This window comes from Hyperolius riggenbachi, chromosome 3, assembly GCF_040937935.1.
Source record: "Hyperolius riggenbachi isolate aHypRig1 chromosome 3, aHypRig1.pri, whole genome shotgun sequence".
Classification (NCBI taxonomy): Eukaryota; Metazoa; Chordata; class Amphibia; order Anura; family Hyperoliidae; genus Hyperolius; species Hyperolius riggenbachi.
In genome coordinates, this window is record NC_090648.1 from 98,553,745 (window position 1) to 98,577,854 (window position 24,110).

Below are 24,110 nucleotides of genomic sequence, written 5' to 3' on the forward strand. Positions count from 1 at the left end.
TAGGAGATAATTTTTCATCTTCGATTTATAACAACTTTTTAGCACTTTGCAATGGAAAAAGTACCAAAAAGTAGTTGAAAAAGTACTATAAAAAATATTTGGAGTATTTGTTTGCTTGTTGGTGGTTTAAAAGGCATTTTATTGACAAGTTTGAAAATTTCAAGTAGGAGAAAACTCAAGTGAAAAAGAGAATTGCATATGGGCCCTAATCTTTAAAATAACTTTTCAGCACTCAGCAATTGAATGTGTGGGGATGTATGGATGTCATGAGCGCTCCATGTTCTCAAGTCGGCAGAGGTTTTAATAGGGAGGGAGTTGTCAAGGGGAAACTAATGTAGATGTGTTTTAATACAAAATAAAATGGTTATGCATTATGAGAGCTTGGAATGCTGAATTATTGGCACTATAGTGGTTATACATTTTACAAGCACCTGGGTGTTCTCTTGCTTGCTGGTGGCAGCCCTCCCCCAATGCAGTACACTTTACCTGTCGGCACCCGCTGTCTCCATCCTCAGTCCACCTACACTCGCCACACATGTTGCATGTGGCGTCACACTGCGCCCACGTTACGCTGGCAATCACATGGGCGAGTGTATGTGGTTGGAGGACGGAGTCAATGGCGGACACAACAGGTAAAGTACACTGCACGGGGCACCCAGGGGTACATTTTACATTGGAGGGGACAGCGCAGGGGTGGCAGATGTGGCATGAAAAGGCGGATTCTCAAGAGATTTTATGCTGAAATCGATCGGGTCTCGGCCTGCGGTGTATGGGCAGGCAAAGGATCTCTCTCCAATCAGATTCGATCAGAGTGAATCTGATTGGTCGATCTGCCCATACATTCTATGATGCATGGGCACCTCTACTCTGAAGGATTCAATCGTATCAACTGCAATTATTAGTGACCAAAGAACAACAGTGGAAGCTGCTGGAGACTAGTGCATGTAAGCTTCTCAGCCAAGGGAACCGTTTTGTCATTAGTTCAGGGCTTAACCATAAGTCTGGACCAATCAGGAAATACAATTTCAGATATCCGTGAGATAAATGAACAATCCCATAGTTGGTTCATGTATACAACCTTGCTAAGGGGCGTCGAGCACGATTCACAGCCTCCAAATCAGCATAGCGCAGATCCAGCTGACATCCAACCAAAATGACAGGGGCACGAGGGCAGAAGTGTTTTATTTCCGGGTACCACATGGTTTGTACATGCTGGAGGGAGTTGGGGTTAGCGATTGAGAAACACAAAACAACCACATCGGATCTAAAACAAAAGACATTTGGAAGAGTATTAAAGGAATACTATCGATACCCAAGTGTTCTAAAATGACAATGTTCAAATAATGTCTAAGTAGTTGTGTAAACATTTTCCTACTTTTTATGATAAATATCAGAGGCAAAAGCTTTAATTAATTGTCTGTAGATTTTAGCTATATTTCAAATGTGTCATTTGCACAGGTGAATTTCTGCAGTCTGACATGCTAAGAACAGTGTGATATATTGAAGCAGAGTTATATACAATAACTCTGGTATCAGGTTTCACACACTACAGTATTACAAATGTTTATGTTGCACATAAGATACATTTCTCTGCTTTCTGCAGACAGCTCAGTCAGCTTTCTCACACACATCAGTCAGCTTTCTCACACACACAGTATTAATTGATGCAGTGTGAGGGAATACCCCCTCCCTTTATGATGTAGTCGATCAGATTTTGGCACTGAAGTGTGAAAGGAATTTGATAACAATAAACAAAGAGATAAGAAATGAAATGTATACACCCGTACTTAGCAGCACTTCTCAAACAATTCATATGTCAATTGAAAAAAACATGTTAATCGATAGTGTGTTCCTTTAATCGGGAACATATTACCTATATAGAAAGCATAGAAGTTCATCAAATTTTAAGTAACCGCTGACTTTCAGGTGACCACTGGTGGTGCTTAAAGTGGGATTAAACTCCCTAAACTAAAATTGAAGTACCTACTCTTAAAGGGCAACTTAAATCTTAAAATTTAAAATATATGTAAACCTATACAAATAAGAAGTACATTTCTTCCAGAGTAAAATGAGCCATAAATTACTATTCTTCTATGTTGTTGTCACTTACAGTAGATAGTAGAAATCTGACATTAGCGACAGGTTTTGGGCTAGTCCATCTCTCCATAGGAGATTCTTAGTATGGCTTTTATTCTTTATAAAGACACTCCCTAAAAAGGATTTATACAAAGATGCTGGCCAGCCTCCCTGCTCACCGTACACTTTTTTTGGCAGTTGGACATTGCAACTGCCATTCACTAACTGCTTTTGAAAATAAAGAACACCCTGAGAACACCCCATGAGGAGATGGGGTACTGTCAGATTTTTACTACTTACTGTAAGTGACATAGGAGAAAAGTAATTTATGGCTCATTTTACTCTGGAAGAAACATACTTCTTATTTATATACGTTTACATATATTTAAAATTTTAAGATTTTCATGACAGTGGGTGCTTCAAGTACATAAAAGCACATTTGAAAGCATTCACTGTGTGTAAAAACATAACTGTACTTTCAATGCAGACAGAAAGGTTTACTGCTCTCCATATCTCTGCTAATCATCAAATGTAATCATTGCCGCCTAGAGGCTCTCTTTACTCTCCTCCTCCCTCACCTGCTAAAGTGACTCAGCCTTTTTCAGTAACTTCAATCTTAATTTAGGAAGCGAGACTCTGTAACAAAATTTTGAGCCTTATTTCTTCTGTCCTATAAGTTCCTATTACTGTTCTAATGTGGTCTGTCTTACTGCAGCCTTTCCTACTTGCACTGTCTCTTTAATAAATCTTATCTCCTTTCCTCTGTCGTGCTGAGGCTGGAATGTGTGGAATGTGCAGCACTGCTTGTCATTGGCAGAAGCTTTACACACCCCCTCCAAGCTCTGCATGAGTCACACAGTAAGCTAGTTCTCAGCCTATGATACTCTGGTTAGAAGCCAGTCTTTTGTTTGTAAACACTGCCTAAAACTGTTGATTACAAACCAGGATTGCAGCAGGAAGTGGCAGAAACAGCACAGAGGGGCCCAGGATAACATAAGGAATAGAATGGTATGCCTTTTATTGTAAGAATTTTAGAGTACAGATTCTCTAAAATCTGAACAAGGAAAACAGAGACATTCACTGTGTAAGTATTTAAATAGTTTAGTCTAATTCTCCCTCAAGTATGACTAATCACAACTGTAATTTGATCTGAGCTGTGTCAGAGGGCCGCCTCAGCAGAGCAGCTAATTTGTAAACACAGGATGTTAACTCTATGGCTGATTCCATGAAAGCAGGAAGTAGACACACTGCAGATTTATTGCAGGATTTGTATAAGCTGTAACAGACATGTTTTTCTTTAAATGTTTTTATGTTGTTGCTTATCTTTTAGAGCAGAGAGAAAGTTCTGAGTTCAGGTCACTTTAATCACACTTTAATTCCACGCTAGGTTCTTTTATCTCATGAAGACTTTGTGGAGTTGGCAGAAGGTTCCAATCTCCACCTGCAAATCCATAATGGAGAAGACCACATTCTGCAGCAAGATTCAGTCATGTATTTTTTTTTACGTACAAATGTAAATCCATCAGGAGAGCTTCAGATGGCTCTGCAATGGCTGCAGGCTTCCAATAAAAAAAAAAAACAGAGAAGTCTAGAGATCCCTGAGGCCGAGGGATACATTGAGCCCTGCATGTGATTTCCACTTGACAGTAAGCATGTAGTGTATAGTATAGCACAGAGTTAAAGGCTAACTGGAGTCCCAAAGAGATATCTTAACCCAGCATGTAATTCCACTTGCCAGTAACCACACAAAATTGATGAACTGAGTTAAAGGGATACTTACCGTAAGTGAAGGAGGAAAAATGAGTTTAACTCACCTGGGGCTTTCCTCAGCCCCCTGCAGGTGGCCGCAATAGCAGCATAGGGGGCGATATACAGGCTGGGAACGCTGAGAATCACTCGCGTTCCCATGCCTGTCCGCCGGTGATGGAGAAACCGGAAGTCGCCGCCGGCGGGTCCAGGAGCATCAGAGCGGGGCTGCGAGGGCACCGATCGGCTGCAGGGGGCTGAGGAAAGCCCCAGGTGAGTTAAACAAATTTTTCCTCTTTCACTTAAGTATCCCTTTAAAGGCTAACTGGACTGCTCAAAGGATAGATTAAACAAACATGGGATTTCACTTGCCAATTACAGTGGTGTGCAATACTAAAGTATTGGTTTTATGCTAGGTACACACCACACAATTTTCTGGCAGATTTACCTGCCAGATCGATTTTTTTCCAACATGTCTGATCTGAATTTTGATCACTTTCAATTTTCCGATCGTTTATTTATTCTTTTTTTCAGCAATTTTCATAGAACTGAACAAAAATCATCCAAAAAAAAAAAATCGAAAAAGCAAAGAAAACGATTGTAAAACGATCGAAATTCAGATCGGACATGTTGGAAATAATCGATCTGGCACGTAAATCTGCTAGAAAATTGTATGGGATCACTTCCCCTTATGTGACATCACTTCCGTCCCTTCGACACTCGGCTGTAGTACCCAGTGTCCCGATTGCGCTACACGACTGTCACAAAGGGTATCTTCAGTAGGCTGGCAGGAGGCAAGTGAGAGAGGGCACACCTATAGACCTAAGGAAGCGGCTGTGGCCATGAAACGCGTTGTCAAATTGTGCCTTAACCATTTCACAACTGAGGGGTTTTACCCCTGAAACACCAGCGCGATTTTTCCCTTTCAGCGCTGCTTCCATTACTGTACTGATGTACTATGATTGGTTATTGGGGACTGGAGAGTCCCCATAACCAATCATTGTACTGCAGAGCCGGGGTGTGTGCGCGCGCGCGGGTCGCGCGATCGCGGGCTGCAAGTTTGTTTACCTTGCATTGTTTTGAATGAAGACGGCATTTGTTTGAAGCCGTCTTCATTCTACTCGCAATCGGCGAGGCTAATTGGATTTAGGAACGCTTGTTCCTAACATCCAATTAGTAACCTGCTGTGCGGGCTGGCTGGAGTGTGCGCGAGAGTTCCCCGCCCACTCCCAGCCAGTAAACAAACAAGTGCGCCTTTCTCCGTCCCTGGGGGTGAAGCGGTGCGCAGAGGGACGGAGAAATTTAGCACTGGGGGGGTGAAGTGGTTAATAATACAAATTTGAGAAGTTTTTACCGCTACCTTACGTGTGAGTCTAACTCCTTCAAGGTAAGAATATCAGTATCTTATCTTAATCTAATCATATAACATAAGAAATATAGATATACATCTACGGGCGCTTCCTACCCTCTTCCGGTTATCTGGAGGATGGATTACTGCATTGAAGGAAGGGACAGCAAATAGTTCCCTCCTTCCCCCGGACATCACTAAACAGAAGTACGGTACGTCACTAGGATTCCCGTGGTTTTACGTCATATTTCCGTCATTCCGTGCATGCGCACCGCCAACATTTTTTAAATATACGTGTCAACCGACCATTGACTTCAATTTCTTCCGCCACCGCGGAAGTCTGATGGTAACGCTGTTCCGTGTGTCGGCCAAGCGGTGAATCAGGCACTTTCAGCACAACACAACAAACCGCATTAAGTATGGAATGTCCCACTGGCTTTCATTTCTTACCCGGCATCTTGCGTCAACAGAGAGGAACGCAACGCAAGAATCCTAGGTAAGTTTGAAAGGGGCCTCAAATTAAACACAATGGAATGTCAGATGCATGGTGTCTGAGTACCGAGAAACATGTGTTACTTACATGCTAAAACTGTGAAAAGGGTGATGAGAGAAACACAGAAATTCAAAGTAGCCAACCGTGATTGCTAAAAAACTAACCCTATTGGTTGTTATGATTTAATCCACAATTTCCACAATTATTTTTGAACGAACATCAACTGCAAGCCTACCTTCCATACGCAAACCTCCTGTCTTTGTGGTGGTCTCCAAATGTGTCCCAAAGCCTAAGTGACACACTGACATCGTCAACCACATCCCGGGACCGCTCTAATACCTGTGCAAAAAGAATTCATAGCATTATACTGTAAATGAGTACATATGTCCGCACACCAGCAGTAGTATAAGGCGTGCAAACCTCAGGATCGGGGGTATGATGGATTACTCACTGTGCCTCCAGATTAAAAGCACTTGAAACCCTTTAAAAAGGAAAGAGGAGATCCGGACACCAAAAGAATATGCAAATCCTCAACCGCTTTATTTCATCCCCGTCATAGACAAGATACACATATACAAGCAATGAGCTGACAGCTGTTTCGCAAGCTCCTGCTTGCTTTCTCAGATGAAGAAGCAAGCAGGAGCTTGCGAAACAGCTGTCAGATCGTTGCTTGTATATGTGTATCTTGTCTATGATAGGGATGAAATAAAGCGGTGGAGGATTTGCATATTCATTTGGTGCCCGGATCTCCTTTTCAAAGTCTCCCTAGCTGCTGCAGGAAGAGCCCCATAGAGTTCTGTTAACAAGGCAGGTCATTTCGGCACGCGCTCTTCTCCATGCGGTGTTTGATCTGGACGACGCCAAAGGCATAATCATGTTATTATGTCTATGGCCACACAGCAGCGTAATTCAGGTGTCAGCGATCGCCAGACCCCCAAATACTTCTCCCACCTAGCTGCTACAACTCAGAGGGGTAATAGTAATTAACAACGCCCTGAATTTCACCGTCAGCAGGGTAAGCCATCATTCGGCTTACTCTGCGCCAAAGTGACCGCTCGGCAAAATGTCATATACACTCTGTTGGAGTCCTAATGGGGTGCCAAGTGTAATGCCTGGTAAACACCATGCAATTTCCCGCCAAAATTTGCATTAAATCAACAATTTCTGACAGGTCTGATCTGATTTCTGCTAGTTTTTCTGATCGATTTTTCGATCACTTCTATTTTTCTATCACGTCTATAAAAAATTGATCAGAAAACGATCCGGAAATCAGATCGGACCTGTCGGAAATAATCGATTTGGACCTTCTGTTTGACAGAAAATAACATGGAGTGTACCAGGCATTAGACCCAGGTCTGTGATGCTATATAACAATGGACCAAAGTGCAAGGTGCAATGAAAAAATCCTCATATAAAGATGCATAAGTGATAAGTTTGAGGCCCCTTTTACACTTGCTCTGCAAGTGCGCGTTGCGTTACCCCGTTTTACCCCAGGGTAGTGCAACGACAACACAAGGCAATGGGGCCTAGCACACTTACCGAGTCACGTTGTGCCGAAAGTGCCTGACCGGCCGCCGACCTTCCACATAGTCCACAGCACGTTACTGCCGGACTTCCGTGGCAACGCAGCGACAGCAAAATGCGTGTAAGTCAACAGGTGATGCAAAAAATGTAAATACGTTGGTGGTGGTGCTGCGGCGTGCATGTGCGCTACGACATGATTATAACGGGGAAACCCAGGAATCCCAGCGACATACTTCCTGTCAATCAGGGAGTATGTCACTGGGCGAGAAAGCGCATACGGGGGGCATGCAAGTGCACGGCGCTATGCATATGACTCTGTCGACACATGCTGCTGCAGGGTCATATGAATGTAGTTTTTTGTGCTGCCATAAGAACGGAGCATCGGACCGCAACACTATGGCCAAGTGTAGAACCGGCCTAAAGTACAATTATATGCTTATGATTTTATCATGTAAACTTGATTTCTTGCTCAATAAAGGTATTGCATGGTTATCAATGGTGTTTCAGCCCTTTTTCCAGGATTTCTTGTTCTTTGTTTGGTAGCATTATACTGTAAATAATTATACACAAAATATAAAACATGAGCATGAAGTTGGCTATGTGTATGTAGAGATTGCTCACCTCTTGGCACACACGATATTGGTCTATGGCCCATACAGTTGGCACATGTGTAGCCAGAAGCTGGTATTGCGTCAGAGTGGCGTTACACGCTCTGGCACAGATCAGACGAGTCTTCCCAACTGCGTTGTCTCCAACCACAACACATTTTATAGTCTCAACATTGGGACGCTCATAATCCATATCAGTGTCCAGCAGCTGGGATCTGTGAGCAAGGAAATAAAATAAAAGTCTAAGTGGGATGGGTGGATACAAAAATAAAAGTATAAATGAAACAAATGATACACTCTCTCTCCATCTGGTATTACAACTCATCCAGTTCTGGCTCTTGTACCATGCATGTCCACTCTACTCTGTCCAGTGTAGTCCACTTCATCTAGTCTTTGGTCCTCCACTCTTCCTTCTGTCTCTAGTTATCCTTAAAGTGTATTCAAAGCTAAAATCCTGCAAAGTGCCCCAGCTCTCCCTGGAACAATCAGGTGTTGTCTGTGACAAAAACGTACCCTCCCTACACCTAATGCTGGGAATAAACGTTACGTTTTTTGCTAAGAATCGTTCCGATAGATGCCTTCGATGATAAAATTCTGACATGTCCGATGTTCCGCTCGATTCTTTTCCGCTCGATTTCTCATAGAAGTGAATGGAAAAAAGATAAGAAAAATGAGTGGAAGATAAGAGAATTGAGCAGAACATCGAATGGCTAATAGATTGCACGTTGAATCGAATGCGCAAAACGTAACGTGTATTCCCAGCATTAAAACCCATATTTCCCAAAGCATCCATCTAGTCAGAAGACACTATAGACTGACAACTCTATAGTGAATAGGTAGGACAAGGCTTTATAATCACTAGATCCACCCCCAAATCACTTCCCAAAACAGAGGACAGCAGACCAATGGACATGCAGAATGGGTTCATGCTTTACCAAGACAAATCTGTTCTCAGATGTCCATCTTAACCGTGTCTGGGCTTGTCTGTTGTGTTATTGCAACACACAAACCTAACCTGCATGATTTTGATTGGCACGCAGCCGCTCTTAAAGAGACTCTGTAACAAATTTTTCAGCCTTAGTTCTTCTATCCTATAAGTTCCTATGCCTGTTCTAATGTGCTCTTGCTTACTGCAGCCTTTCCTAATTGCACTGTCTCTGTAATAAATCTTATCTCCTTTCCTCTGTCGTGTCTGTCGGGCTAAGGCTTAAATGTGTGGAATGTGCAGGGCTGCTTGTGATTGGATAGAAGGGATACACACCCTCTGCAGGTCCCCTGCACACTCTGTATGACTCACACACTCTGTTTATGTGAGCCTATCACAAGCTGGTTAGTTTGTTTGTAAACATTGCCTAAAACTGTTAATTACAAGCCCGGATTGCAGCAGAGAGTGGCAGAAACAGCACAGAGGGGCACAGAAGAAAATAAGGAATAGAATGGTATGCTTTTTAGTGTAAGAATATTAGAGTACAGATTCTCTTTAAATGCAATTGACACTGCTATGGGCCTTGGGGGTGGTACAGATTATCAGTACTATTTCATTCTGGCTAGTGTGAAGCAAGCCTCAAGATTAAACAAGAACTTCACAAACAACAGGTTAGGTCGGTTCTATTTTGAAGAAGCTGCTTAAAATGGCAAACTCAGCTATATGGGGCAGAGGATCAACATAAGAGATCTGCACACTTCTGTTTTGCATAGCATTTTAGTAATGGAGGCTTTTTGGTCCTTTTTAGCCCCTTACACACTCCTAGGAGATCTGCTTCACCACGAGCTTGCTGGGTAATCTGTAAACTTGAGAAAGAGGATACCGGTATTCAGTCTGACAACATTGGCTCAGGTTTCCCGCTCACTTTGGGCCATCACCACAGTTATACCGCATCTCCTCTGTTTATTTTGGGGAAATATAATCTTCAACTTATGTAAAATATCTTAAACATGGATGTTTGTATTGTACATATTGTGACCTTGTAAATGTATGCAATACACCATTAGTGGCTTGCACATGCCACGCTCTTATGCACCCTGTACACCAGGCCATATTTATAATATTTCTTTCATGCTCAATACCCATGTGGACAACTAGGGCTTGATTCACTATGCGGTGCTAACCTACTTAGCACGTCTAAAGTTTTTAGGCGCGCGAACCAGGGTGCTAAGTAGGTTAGCACCGGTTTTCTCAATTAGATTGCGTGCTAAGTACCGCGCGCAAAGTTTTGCGCGCGCAAAGTCCTATGCGCGCGCTAAGTCCCATAGGCTTTAATGGGCACTTCGCGCGGAGCGCCCTGCGCTCTGTGCAGTGCGTAAGGTTTTACGCACATAAAGTTTTGCGCACGAAAAGCTCATTTAGACGTGCTAAGGGGGTTTTCACAGGCGTGCTAACAGTTAGCACCGCTTTGTGAATCAAGCCCCAGGTGTTTTTGTACCATTCTATTTTGCAGAATATAAAATTGACTTGTGTTTTATATAGGTGTGACTAAGTGGGTCTCCCTTGAGTATAAGCACGTCTGTAGATATCACCAGCACACCACAGTTTATAGCACACCTTTTATTGTGCCACGCAGGGTCCCCCTTTAACAATTGTTGGAATATTGTGGAGACTGGCAAAATAAAAGGTGTGCTATAAGCTGTGGTGTGCTGGTGATATCTACAGACGTACTTTGAGTGTGGTACTGCCTATACCACTTCACCAAGCACCCCTTGACTTAATGTCAGATGGTGTGCCTGCTTCATCCTGGAATACTCGAGTATATGTAGTCCTTTTATTTTGGACCATTTTAAAGGACAACTGCAGCGATAGTTATATGGAGTCTGCCATATTTATTTCCTTTTAAACAATACCCATTGCCTGGCTATCCTGCTGATCCTCTGCCTCTAATACTTTTTTGCAATAGGCCCTGAACAAACACACAGCTGATCAGGTGTTTCTGACATTATTGTCAGATCTGACAAGATTAGCTGCATGCTTGTTTCTGGTGTGAAACAGACACTACTGAAAGAGACTCTGTAACAAATTTTTCAGCCTTAGTTCTTCTATCCTATAAGTTCCTATGCCTGTTCTAATCTGCTCTGGCTTACTGCAGTCTTTCCTAACTGCACTGTCTCTGTAATAAATCAATGTATCTTTCCTCTGTCCTGTTTGTCAGGCTAAAGCTTGATTGTGTGGAATGTGCAGGGCTGCTTGTGATTGGTAGAAGCGATACACACCCTCTGCAGGCCCCCTGCATACTCTGAATGACTCACACACTATGCTTAGCTGAGCCTATTAGAAGCTGGTTAGTTTGTTTGTAAACACTGCCTAAAACTGTTAATTACAAGCCAGGATTGCAGCAGAGAGTGGCAGAAACAGCACAGAGGGGCACAGGAGAAAATAATGAATAGAATGGTATGCTTTTTATTGTAAGAATATTAGAGTACAGATTCTCTTGAAGCCAAATAGACCGGCAGGGCTGCCAGGCAACTGGTATTGTTTAAAAGGAAATAAATATGGCAGCCTCCACATTCTTCTCACTTCAGTTGTCTTTTAAGTTGGAAAATATGTATTGAATTAAATACAGTATATGTCAATACATGAACGGAGAATGCCTCCCCATGACTAATACCAGGTCCCTCAAAAATAAGAATTGCCATGTCTCCTAACAACAAGTGTTGCCATGTATAGCCATGCCCTTCTGACAAGCATAGTCATACGCCCTCAGTGGTACTGACAGGTTCATCCACCAAGCACTGCCATGTCTTTCCACAGGTATTGTTCCTTGCACGAGAACAACCTGGTGGAGAGTGAGGCAAATGGCAGAAGAGGAACCCACACTAGTTCACTTCCCTGCATAGTTCTGCATGGGGAAATAAGTACAGTGTTTTATACTCAAATGTATAAGTTGACTGTTACCAACTATTTTGTTGTTTAATATGTTGTATACAAGATATCACTTGATTTGGAGCACATACAGTAAATCCAATACAGCCTAAACTCACTAAAAAATATCATTCAGGGAAGGCACACATGTCATCAATCTGATACATACTAAAGTTGCAATGCAACTTTTCCCCACCCCATGGATTTTATGGCAATCCGTATAGTGTTATATGACTCTAAGGGCTCAGACACACTATAAGTGCTTTTCTGAGTGCTCTTTGGCCATCAGAGCTTTCTGAGAGCTTTTTAAAAAACGCTCTCATTGACTTACGTACATTAAAATCACCGTAAAATCACAATCACGATAAAACCATGCTCAGAAAAGCTCTTATAGTGTATCTGAGCCTTGGCAGTTTGTTTCATTCAGTCACATGGGCCCCAGAAGAGTTTTTGATCCAATTGTTTGGTCTGAACACCAGAATAAGGCCCAGTCAAGAAATCATAGTTTAGAATAGATTGTACAGACCCATTTCCAATAAGCAGAAGTGCTGTGTAAAATGCAAAACGATACTCATTTTAAATTTGGTGCCAGCTAAGAAAGTTGACACAAGAGTGTGTTAACTATTGTTTCATCTAGTTTTACAACACTACGTAAATGTTTGGGAATGGAAAAGATCAATTGCTGCAGCTTTGAAAGTAAACTAGTCGCATTCTATCCAGATATAATACTACAACAGACCCTGGTCTCCTTTGTCACATTTATCTTCTTATATTGTGTCAAATATTTTTAAAGTGGACCAGAACTCTAGCACATCACACAATGAAAAGTCTATTTCACATATGGCCTCTGAATACATTCTCTGGATGTGCTCTGTGCTTGTTTAGCTAGATTGCAGTTTCAATTAGCTGTTATCAGGTGTCAATCATAGCTGTGAGCTGTGTGTAAGTTGTGCGGCAGCATTTCTCTGCACACAAGTAAATACAGAGGCTTAACCCTTTCAGTTTTTCTACTTAAATGAATCCAAGTAAAACTTCTTTTTACCTTAAAGGTCATCATTCTGTGGCTAATCGTTTAGCGCAGAGAGAGAAAGCTCTGAGTTTAGTTCCACTTTAAAGAGTGACAGGTCTGTACTGCAGACATGCCAGTTTAGAACCCAGACTCTTGTACTACAGTGCTATGCTGTTGTCACCCAAACTCTTTGTATTACAGTGCTATGCTGTTGTAATACATGCAGTACACAATTTGGCATGTTCTTGCTGACATTAAATGGAACCAAGCACCACTTTTTCCTCCTGTTTCTAAAAGCTATAGGAGCTGCCATGTTGCCCCCTCCCCTTCTATCTGCCCATTATTTATCCAGGAGAAGGTGTAAAGAGAGCATCTGTGGCTTCAGCAAACTATTTGAAGCACAATGTCCAATCTACTCCCCTCCCCTTGCTGATGAAAGCTTTTGCTCCTTGCTAATGTGTGCAATAAAAGAATTACATCAGTCCTTATCTGCCTAAAACTTCTGGGGGCGGGCAGGACACAGAAGTAAGAGGAAATTAGATCATAAAGGCCTCTGACAAACTTTTAAATGTAAAAAGCATTGAAGTTTTTTTTTAATGAGCCATATTGTTGGCATGCATATTAAATGTGCTATTGAGATGCCCTGGGTGCAAAAAAATTGTGCTTGGTTCACTTTAAGGGAACCTGAAGTGAAAGCAATACAATGGCTACCATCTTCATTCCCTTACAAACATTGCCAGTTGCCTGTTTTTAATTACACACCTGCAAAAAGAATGCAATCAGTGGAATCAGACTAGAGTCAGAGGAACATAGTACGGTCCAATACTCTGTCAAGATGCAGCAGTAGCTGATTGGAACAGGAAGTGCATGAGAAAATCATTGGAGAGAACGCAGCAGCAGTGTACATTGGAGCCTCGTCTCTTACCTTGCCACCAAGAATGTGTCATGATGCATTTAGCAAGTGACATTTAATAATACTTAATGATAGAGTGTACTGTCAATAGCCAATTGAAAGCTTCCACTTTTATAATGGTAATCTCGTTTTTGGCTGTGGCAGCTAAAGACAACTTGACAAATGAGTTTAGTGAAAACAACAGCATTGGTAAATCTGCCAGTGGAACAAACAACTAAAAGGCAGCGCAATTAATGAAACAACATTTCTCCATGAAAAATGTACCATGATTTAAAAGTGAAAAAAGTCTTAATTGAGTCAGACCATACATTAACATATTTAACACAGAGCTATGACAAAGGACATTTTATTAAAGGGCCACTACAACAAAACAAAAAAAGTAAGTAGTTAAAATCTGGCAGAACCGACAGGTTTAAGACTAATGCATCTCCTCATGGGGATTCTAAGGGATTTCTTTGTTTTGAAAAGCCTTTCCTGAATGGCAGTTGCTTGGTCTAACTTCCAAAATAGTAAGATACCAGCCAGCCTCCCTACTCATTTGCACACTATTTTGACAGTTAGACTTAGCAACTGCTGATGAGATGGACTAGTCCAAAACCTGACATTTATGTCAGATTTTTAACTGCTTACTTTTTCCCTGTAGTGGTCCTTTAAAGGTTCTGCCTAAATTTCAGTGGCTATGTAGATAACTACATACGTTGGCAAGGTATTCCCTTTCTTATTGACTAAAGGCTCATACACACATCAGACTATAGTCTTTGGAAACTGAAAGATCACAGACCAATCTTACCACCCTTCATGTAGTATGAGAGCCACACCTGCACAGTCTTTTCTATGGAGTGGAACTCCCCATCAGACAAAAATCTTTGCAAGATGCTGCACACACAGATGCTGTACAGACACCAAAGATCAGTATCTGCAAAAGATCTGTTCCTGCAAAAAATCCATTCCTGCAAATTGCAATGATAGTCTATGAGATCTGCAGATCATCATACACACATGATTTAACTGACATTCATCTGCAGATTAGATCCACCAGGATGGAATTTCAGATCTGCGGATGATTGCTTGATCTGCAGATGAATGGCAGTTAAATCATGTGTGTATGATGATCTGCAGATCTCATAGACTATCATTGCAATTTGCAGGAACGGATTTTTGGCAGGAACAGATCTTTTGCAGATACTGATCTTTTGTGTCTGTACAGCATCTGTGTGTGCAGCATCTTGCAAAGTTTTTTTTCTGATGTTGAGTTCAGCTCCATAGAAAAGACTGCGTAGAGTATGGCTCTCATACTACATGAAGGGTGGTAAGATTGATCTGTGATCTTTCAGTTTCCAAAGACTATAGTCTGATGTGTGTATGCACCTTAACACAGAACAAAAGCTAGCATGAAAATTACTTTGAGGGAGAGGGTTTGTGATCAGATATACCCATATATACTTGCATATAAGCCGACACCTGTATCAGCTGAGGTATCCACTTTTCCCTCAGAAACCTGTAAAAAGTGATTGACTAGCACAGTGTTTCTCAAACCTGTCCTCGTGACACCCCAATGGTGCATGTTTTGCAGGCAACCTCACCTATGCACAGGTGGGGTAATTAGTGTCTCAGTTGCATGGAATCCACCTAGCTGAGACACTAATTACCCCACCTGTGCATAGGTGAGGCTGCCTGCAAAACATGCATCGTTGGGGAGTCACGAGGACAGGTTTGAGAAACACTGGACTAGCATATAAGCCCCCTCCCCGTATAGCTCACTCCACAATAGCTTGATTTGCCCCCAGTACAAGTCAGCACCCCCCTCCTTAGCCAGATGTGCCGCAAGGATGATAGTTGTGTCTCAAGATGCCACTAGATGGGGTCATAGATTTGAGACAGCGATTACCACACAGGAAGAATCCCTGATGACATGTTGCTTGCATGCTCTTCTCCACAAGCCAGGAGACACAGGTAGTGTTGAGCAGTGCACTCTGAACATCATGTTGCAGGGGATGGGGGGCACGGACGCAGCAGGAAGCCAGCTGGCAAGAGCAGGATCACTAGAGCACGATCCTTACACTCCTCTGACAGTAACAAAACCTGCTTCACCATCCATTCTGCTCAACTGACTTGCATATAAGCCGACGGGGTAACTTTTCAGCACAATTTTTGTGCTGAAAAATTAGGCTTATACGCGAGTATATACAGTATACAAATAATAATGCAATCAGTTAGCTCAGGTGATTGACTTGCAAAGCTCTGGTTTGCTCGTCATGATCATGTGACACGACTGTTTCCTGTGTCAGAGCAGGAAGTGATCATGGCAAATCAGAGCCTTAAAATTTTGTCCCTGGACCTGACAGAAGTGACCGCATGGTTCACCAGGAGTTTTGCTTCACACACGCTTTACTATCTCTAACATGGAACATGCAGTGGCTACAGCCAGGATATGCATGTGACATAGATATACAGAAGTTATACTCTCTGCTGGTTAGAACGGTGCTTCAGTGTATAACCACAGTACAAGTATAAATCGATTCAGGTTCCTACGAGACATTCAAGGCTGATTTATTTATAATATTTTGTGCGTCGTATTGCAGTACACTAAGTGGAACACTAATTAAAATACTGCAGCATCTGGAAAAATGAGGAGTAGTGCCAAAGCCCAATTATAAGAATTCAGGTCACAATACACTTTGGAATATCTTATCTCCAGGCTAAGAAATCGTGTTAAAAATTAATCGTTGGCTTTTCCTGATTAACATAGGAACATCTCTGGAAAAACAAACAAACGCTACAGTCATATGACTGGCGATCAAAGTTCAGATGCACATCAAGCAAATCGACAGTTCAGAGTAATGTAAAGTAACAAAAGCAGGTATACAGTCTGATCATAAAGACTTATATAGACAGGTAGGGGTATATCATTAAATCCCCCCCCCCTCTTTCCCCAGTCAAAATTAGGCCCCAACACACAAAAGATACATTTTCCCACCCCAACAAAATTATACAACCACCAACACAGCACTGAGCCCAATCACACACATAGTATACTACACCCAGGGCCAGTAAGGCCTTGTCCCGTACATCGCCGCCATGATGTCATCACTGAAGCATCCTCTTCGCAAATCTGAAATCGACAGGCTGAGGCTACGTGTCAATGTGCCTAGCTACACATAGAAATAGTAAGCCTGATCTATCTGGGTATTTTTCCTCCATCTATGCCGGTATTTGTGTGCATGTCCTCATCTGCGTGGGTTAGTCATGTCCTCAGGGTAGGTGCCTGCCTTGCTCTATGCACACAGATCTATGTGCATCCTAGTGTGTGTGTGATTGGACTAAAATAAGCTTCTAATCATCAATCCTGTAGATGGATGTGTATTAATGTGTGAATGTAAGAGTCTCTCTGCCTATGCAGTGTGTATGTGCATGGCTGTGCCAGTGTGTGTCTCTGTATCACATCTCCAGTGTGACCCTGTAGCAGAGAGACTGAGTCACGTTGCCTGTGTGTGTGTTGCCTGGATATAGATCAGTGTGCGTGTGTGGCTGTGTCTCCCTGCGCACCATAGCATGTAGCTGCCTGTGTCATTCTGAGAGTGAAGCTGTAGCAGTGATGGTTGCAGGTTGCGACTCCTGATTTCCAGCAAGAAGGTGTGAGTGTTGCTAGTGAAAGGGAGGAATTATTTTTAGCTGGGAGTGACAGACTTGAGCACCACCTGCAGGCCCCATCGTATAACACACAGAGAGGAGAATGCAGCTGCGGCAGCTGCTGCTGAATATAGGCTAATGGCAAGCAGGAGACCTTTGCTGAGAGTGAATAGGACATTCGGTATGCATGAAAAGACATGTCTTATTTGTAGTTATATTCTAATTCTGCATGCTGATGAAGAACCAACTGTAACCCTTTATGAACGGTGTCAGTTTACATTCATTTTGTTGTAAAATTGCCATAAAATAAATCAGTGCTTTACAATTGCTTTTTTACATGTAATATTATCAAGAATGATTTTACAATTTTCAAAAATTGTAAAGCTGGAGCTGCCACTGCTGATCTGTATACTTACTGGGTTAACGATTCTGAGAGACACTGAAGCGAAAAAAAAATACGATATAATGAATTGGTTGTGTACTATGAATAATTACTAGAAGATTAGCAGCAAAGAAAATATTCTCATATTTTTATTTTCAGGTTTATGGTGTTTTTTCTAACATTGCATTATTCTCTAATATGTGCAGATTACACAACACTCTGCATTCAAAATGATTCTTTCAGAGCAGTCTGTGAACTAATGACCTCTCCTCTGGCAGAGAAAAAGAAAATTGTTCACTAACAGTTGAGATAATAAAAGTCAGAAGACAGCCCTCTCCACAACTTTGAAAGTCGTAGAGCTTAATGGCTTTTTTGCATAGAGATACAGTAACAACTGGAGTTTCTTAACTCTTCCTGTACTAGAAACAATTAGACTGATGTATCTGATCTTAATGTTTTATTTCTTAGCTGTACTACACATACAAATCATAATATCATAATTTTTTTTTTCACTTCAGTGTCTCTTTAAAAACAGAAATTACCAATGCCTCCCAACAATTTCCCGCTTATATTGAGTAATGTTAGATTGAGTAATGTTAGAGAGTGATGGTAATGGTGCTTTTTACTCCACAAAATACTGTATAAAACATTATGTTGACAATATATAAATACAGGAAATAAATAATTAACAAATAAGAGATGCAGCCAGCCAGCAGAATGTTGTTGGTTTTAAAAATCCCAGCATTGATTTATCCATTTTTACTTCCACAGCTAAAACCACAATGACAATACAAAATAACTCTTAGCTGTACTGATGATTAAACTGTACTTTGTCTAAAATACTACTGAAGAGACTTTTTTTATTCCAACAGGACAGTAGCGTCCTTGGGATAAAAAGTCAGTTTATCAGAACCAAAATCAAATGTAATGCAATTAGGGCCAGCAGAAACGCCTGGAAAAGTCCTAAAAAAAAGTAAACCCCCCCCCCCCCCAAAACCTAAAAATTGAAAGAAAAAAAATGAATTTAAAAAAGGGGAAAAAAAGATCTACAGAAGAGAGCACAGCCACAGCAGTAATCATATCCATTCTTTTTATAGAAAAATAATCAAAGTGTAAAAGAGTGTTATGTTCAGGGACATAACTGGCCAGCAAAAAACTTTGATGGGATGCCCTCCACATTCACACCTGCTTCCCCTTCCCCATGGTGCCCTCCACAATCTGGAGGCCCGTCTTCTAGGATTAATGTAACAAGTGCAGCCACCACAACTTCAAAAGAGACATTGAAGTGAAAAAAAAATGATGATAATAATTTGTATGTGTAGTACAGCTAAGAAATAAAACATTAGGAGCAGAGACATAAGTCTAATATTGTTTCCAGCACAGGAAGAGTTAAGAAACCCCAGTTGTTATCTATGCAAAAGAGCCATTGAGCACCAGTCACAGAGAGCTCTGTCTTCTGAAGCTTGTTATCTCAACTGTCAATCACTGTATCTTCTTTTTCCTGCAGAGGACAGGTCAATAGTTCACTGTCCTGCTCTTTAAAATCATTTAGAATGCGGAGTAGTGTGTAAACTGCAAATACTAGAGAATGATGCAGTGTTATAAAAAAAACACTATATAACTGAAAATAAAAATATGAGAATATTTTAATTGCTACTAATGTTCTTGTAATTATCCGTACTACACAACCATTTCATTATATCAGATTTTTTTTTCGCTTTAGTGTGTCTTTAAACTCTTCACAAGTGTGGCCTCTACAACGCCTGCTCCGGAGGGGGGTCCTCTGTAGGAAGGAGGGAAGATATAAGAGGGGGGACCCCCACAGCCCCGGACCCCACTGCACCCCCACAGCCCCGGACCCCACTGCAGTTGCAGGGGATGTTCACATGTCACAGGCTGTATACAGTATTTAAAGGAAAGGCCCTGATGGGCCTCTCTGGTCCAGAGGTCTTAGTGCAGCAGCAGCTTCTGCATCCTGTATTACTACATCACTGGTAGCCAATAAAACAGAGACACAGTAGGAAGAGAACAAAAAAGCTGCAACACACTATTGGGATCACTGGACTTTGAAGCAGATGGTCGCTTCCATTTTGCCCCCCTTGTTATACCTGAGGCCAGATTGTTGTGTCTTCCCACCAAGACAAATATTGGTACACGATTCAGTAATGGGTTATTCTTGGCCAAACACCCAATCCAAGGGGATGGTTTCACTTGTGCAAGCATCAGATTAGCATCGTATATCTATGGTAACATCGGCTGACACTGAATGGACTCACTCTATTCACCATTGCATTGCTGAATGCTCAGCTCTAATTGGCCTGCTGATATAGACAACATGACCTGGGTTAGCCTTGAAATGTTTAGTTGCAAATATTGCAGCTCATGGTGGACACCCAAGTTGATGAAAGGACATTGTGCACATCATTTATTTTCCTCAATAAATAAATAAAAACACATTCTGTTGGGACATTTGAGTTTATTTGAGTTCTTGTTATCTAGTTTTAAGGCTTTGGTGGACAAAAGTTCATGAATAATCCAGAATAAAGCAGGATCATCAGCCGTAAAATCAAATTCCAGTTTCTCACTGCTCTGTGTTTATTATGCAGTGTACAACCAGACCCTGCATTGAAAGCATTCAAATGTAATAATCAAGGTTTCTGCTGTAATAAATCTTATCTCAGTCAGCCTGGCTCTATTCTGGTACATTGCCGGGGAGATGGAAGCTTGTTATCTCCCCTCCCACATTCATGCTCCTCACTGATTGGCTGAGGGCTGTTCAGTGTGACATGAGGCTGAGAAGGGAAATACACCTCACCCTTCTGTAGAAGCTGTTGAAATATGATCTATGCTTTGCTCACATGTGTTTACAAAGCAAGCTAGATAGGACAGTGCAGTTTCTAGGAGGAAAAAGGAATATGGCTTCAGTCAGAAGCAGAAAAAAAATGTAAAAAGCCCGAAACTGTTTTTCTCTTTATTTACTATATAAAATTGACTGAAATTAAAATGTGGACAGTACAATATACAGTATATGTTATGTAAGTAGAACAAATATTTATCTACTTTTATATGTGTTTTTTTCCTGGTATAGTATGGCAGACAGCTCCTGCTTTTAAAATGTACCCCCCACTCATACAAAACACCCTACAAATTGTTAAAGTGAACCTAAATTGGGGGGCAAAAAAGTGAAATACTTATGTAGAGGGAATGCTCTGGGTAGGATAGAGGCTACCCAATTCTTCCTCCTTCCTATCGTTCTCACACTGGCCCTGGTGAAGTTATTTGACTTGCTAGGTCAAATACCTCTTCGGTCATCCTAAGGCCACCTTCAGAAGTACTCGTGACCCCAAGTAACTCTGGAGACATCGTTATTGGAAGCACTTAGGGACGCAAGTACTTCCAAAGGCTGCCCGAGAAGGGCTGGAGAGGTACTCACTCTATCACAGAACTTCACATGGGTGGTGCTGGAATGATAAGATGGAGAAAGGACTCAGAAGTCTCTATGGTATCCAGAGCCCTCCCTCCACATAGGTAAGTATCTAACCTGAAGTGAGAGTTTCCTCGCTTCAGGCTTGCTTTCACTGTTGTTCTGTAATTCGTTTGATTGTGATACTGCTGGCTCTTGCGCAACTGCCAAGTCCAATTCCTCGTAAGTGTGAACTTATCTGAGCAATAAAACCAATTCTGATCCTTAAGAAAGTAGGTCAGCCAATGGTGTTTGCCTACCTGCCACCTGCAAGCCATAGCTTAGAGTCTATCGCCAACTTTTTCAGGGACAGACCAATTTTAAGAGAGAACAGTACAGTATGTCCTCACTTCCACACCCATCATTTCAGTTTTATTTGAAATCTGAGTTGTGTTATCAGCTTTCTGTCTTTGTATTGTATTTACTTACATGACATAATAAAGGAAAAACTGCAAAACTAACCTAGCAGCTAAAGAAAACACAGACACAAAAAGTTATAACATTTACGAGAGCCCAATTTACAAAAGGACAAACAGGGTGTTCTCTAAAAAATGTTCTGAAATAACAACAGATCTCAAATTGCCACATTTATAATAGTGGCCATAAGCTGTAAAGATCACATAAATTCTTAATCAATTACTAGTTGTACAACTCATAGGTTTGTGCGGTAGTTGTCACATTTATAGATTGGCAGTCAGAGCAGTTTGTCCCTTTGCAAAGGTCCTTGGCAAACACCAATGGAACAACAGTTTGTTTTATACACCCTCACTAAACTCTCAATAACACTCACTACACTCCCACCTACACCATCTACACTCCCAGCTACACCCTCTACACTCCCAGCTACACCCACTACACTCCCAGCTACACCCACTACACTCCCAGCTACACTCACTACACTCCCAGCTACACTCACTACACTCCCAGCTACACTCACTACACTCCCAGCTACACTCACTACACTCCCAGCTACACCCTCTACACTCCCAGCTACACCCACTACACTCCCAGCTACACCCACTACACTCCCAGCTACACCCACTACACTCCCAGCTACACCCACTACACTCCCAGCTACACCCACTACACTCCCAGCTACACTCACTACACTCCCAGCTACACTCACTACATTCCCAGCTACACTCACTACACTCCCAGCTACACCCTCTACACTCCCAGCTACACCCACTACACTCCCAGCTACACCCACTACAATCCCAGCTACACCCACTACACTCCCAGCTACACCCACTACACCCCCAGCTACACCCACTACACCCCAGCTACACCCACTACACTCCCAGCTACACCCACTACACTCCCAGCTACACCCACTGCACTCCCAGCTACACCCACTGCACTCCCAGCTACACCCACTACACTCCCAGCTACACTCACTATACTCCCAGCTACAAGCACTACACTCCCAGCTACACCCACTACACTCCCAGCTACACTCACTACACTCCCAGCTACACCCACTACACTCCCAGCTACACCCACTACACCCCCAGCTACACCCACTACACTCCCAGCTACACCCACTGCACTCCCAGCTACACCCACTACACTTCCAGCTACACCCACTACACTCCCAACTACACTCCCAGCTACACAAACTACAATCCCAACTACACAAACTACACTCCCAGCTACACAAACTACACTCCCAGCTACACAAACTACACTCCCAACAACACAAACTACACTCCCAGCTACACTCACTACACTCCCAGCTACACCCACTACACTCCCAGCTACACCCACTACACTCCCAGCTACACCCACTACACTCCCAGCTACACCCACTACACTCCCAGTTACACCCACTACACTTCCAGCTACACCCACTATACTCCCAGCTACAAGCACTACACTCCCAGCTACAAGCACTACACTCCCAGCTACACCGACTACACTCCCAGCTACACCGACTACACTCCCAGCTACACCGACTACACTCCCAGCTACACCGACTACACTCCCAGCTACACTGACTACACTCCCAGCTACACGAACTACGGACATTCATCTGCAAATCTGAAGATCCATCCTGGTGGATCTGATCTGCAGATGAATGTCCGTTAAACAAAGTGTGTATGAGATCTCCAAATATTATAGATTGTGAAAGCATTTTGCAGGAACTGATCTTTTGCACGTTTACAGCATCTTTAGAAAGATCAGTCTTTCAAACCTTCCTGACAAACCTATGTGACAGATAAATCCCTCAGTTTACAAAGTGGTTTATCTGATGGGTGTACTCTGCCCAAAAACCTCTTCTGAGCCCTTTCCATATTCAATTGAAGCATCAGTAAAGTATTCTAAATGTGTTGGCCCTTGTACTACATGGAGGTGGTAACATTGGCCAGTGATTGAACAATCGAAATTGGATGTGTGTACTTGGCTTTATACTATAGGCTATTTCAGCCTAACAAACATACAGTATATGGCTTGCACAGCTTTTTGGAACATACCATAAGAGAGTGCTCCATGGGTGTACCTAGGAAGCATAACATACCATTCAGTACATCTACCAGTATCACTAGGGGCCTCAAAACTAAAATCACCCTAAAAAAAAAAAAGATACATCAGTTTACATCTAATTATGTTAGATGCATAATTAGATCTATTTTAACTTTATCCAGATGGACAAAGAAATTCACAGGATTTTCCAACCTGATGTGCAAAGTATTCACAACACCAGCAAGATGGCAGCTTCCATTCTAATGAAAGAAAAAGGCAGCAGAAATCAGCTGTGGAAGAGAAGTAACCATGGTAACAGACCGGTAAACATGGTTACTTACTGAAGAGGACCAGTGAGTGATTATTATTACAGATTTATATGAAGTGAGCATACATTGCGGAGCTGCAATTATAGCAGCACAGATAAAGGTATATCGTAGAAAAGTCAAGGCAACACTCAGCCATGGGCGTAACTATTAGGGAGCAGCCCATGCGAATTGCACGGGAGGGGGGCTTAGAGAAGTGAGGGACCCCAAACTACCAGCCTTCACTCCCTCGGATACAGTTGCTCTATCCTCCAGGCCAGGTGTTTTTGTGGCTAC

General features: G+C 42.2%; 1 protein-coding gene across 6 annotated transcripts in view; it reads right to left on the minus strand.

The window, feature by feature from the left end:
* The window catches only part of RHOBTB2 (Rho related BTB domain containing 2), a 149,171-nt gene that overhangs the window by 28,128 nt on the left and 96,933 nt on the right, over positions 1 to 24,110 (minus strand). For 4 of the 6 annotated variants that reach the window (XM_068272299.1, XM_068272300.1, XM_068272302.1 and 1 more), the window contains 3 exons: positions 7,809 to 8,010; positions 5,899 to 6,002; positions 1,079 to 1,264 (listed from right to left, as the gene is read on the minus strand). In XM_068272299.1, coding sequence (XP_068128400.1) covers positions 1,079 to 1,264; positions 5,899 to 6,002; positions 7,809 to 8,010 — 492 coding nt within the window. Of the gene's footprint in view, positions 1 to 1,078; positions 1,265 to 5,898; positions 6,003 to 7,808; positions 8,011 to 16,597; positions 17,194 to 24,110 lie in introns of those variants that run through there. The other 2 variants (XM_068272303.1, XM_068272305.1) reach the window with 2 other exon arrangements.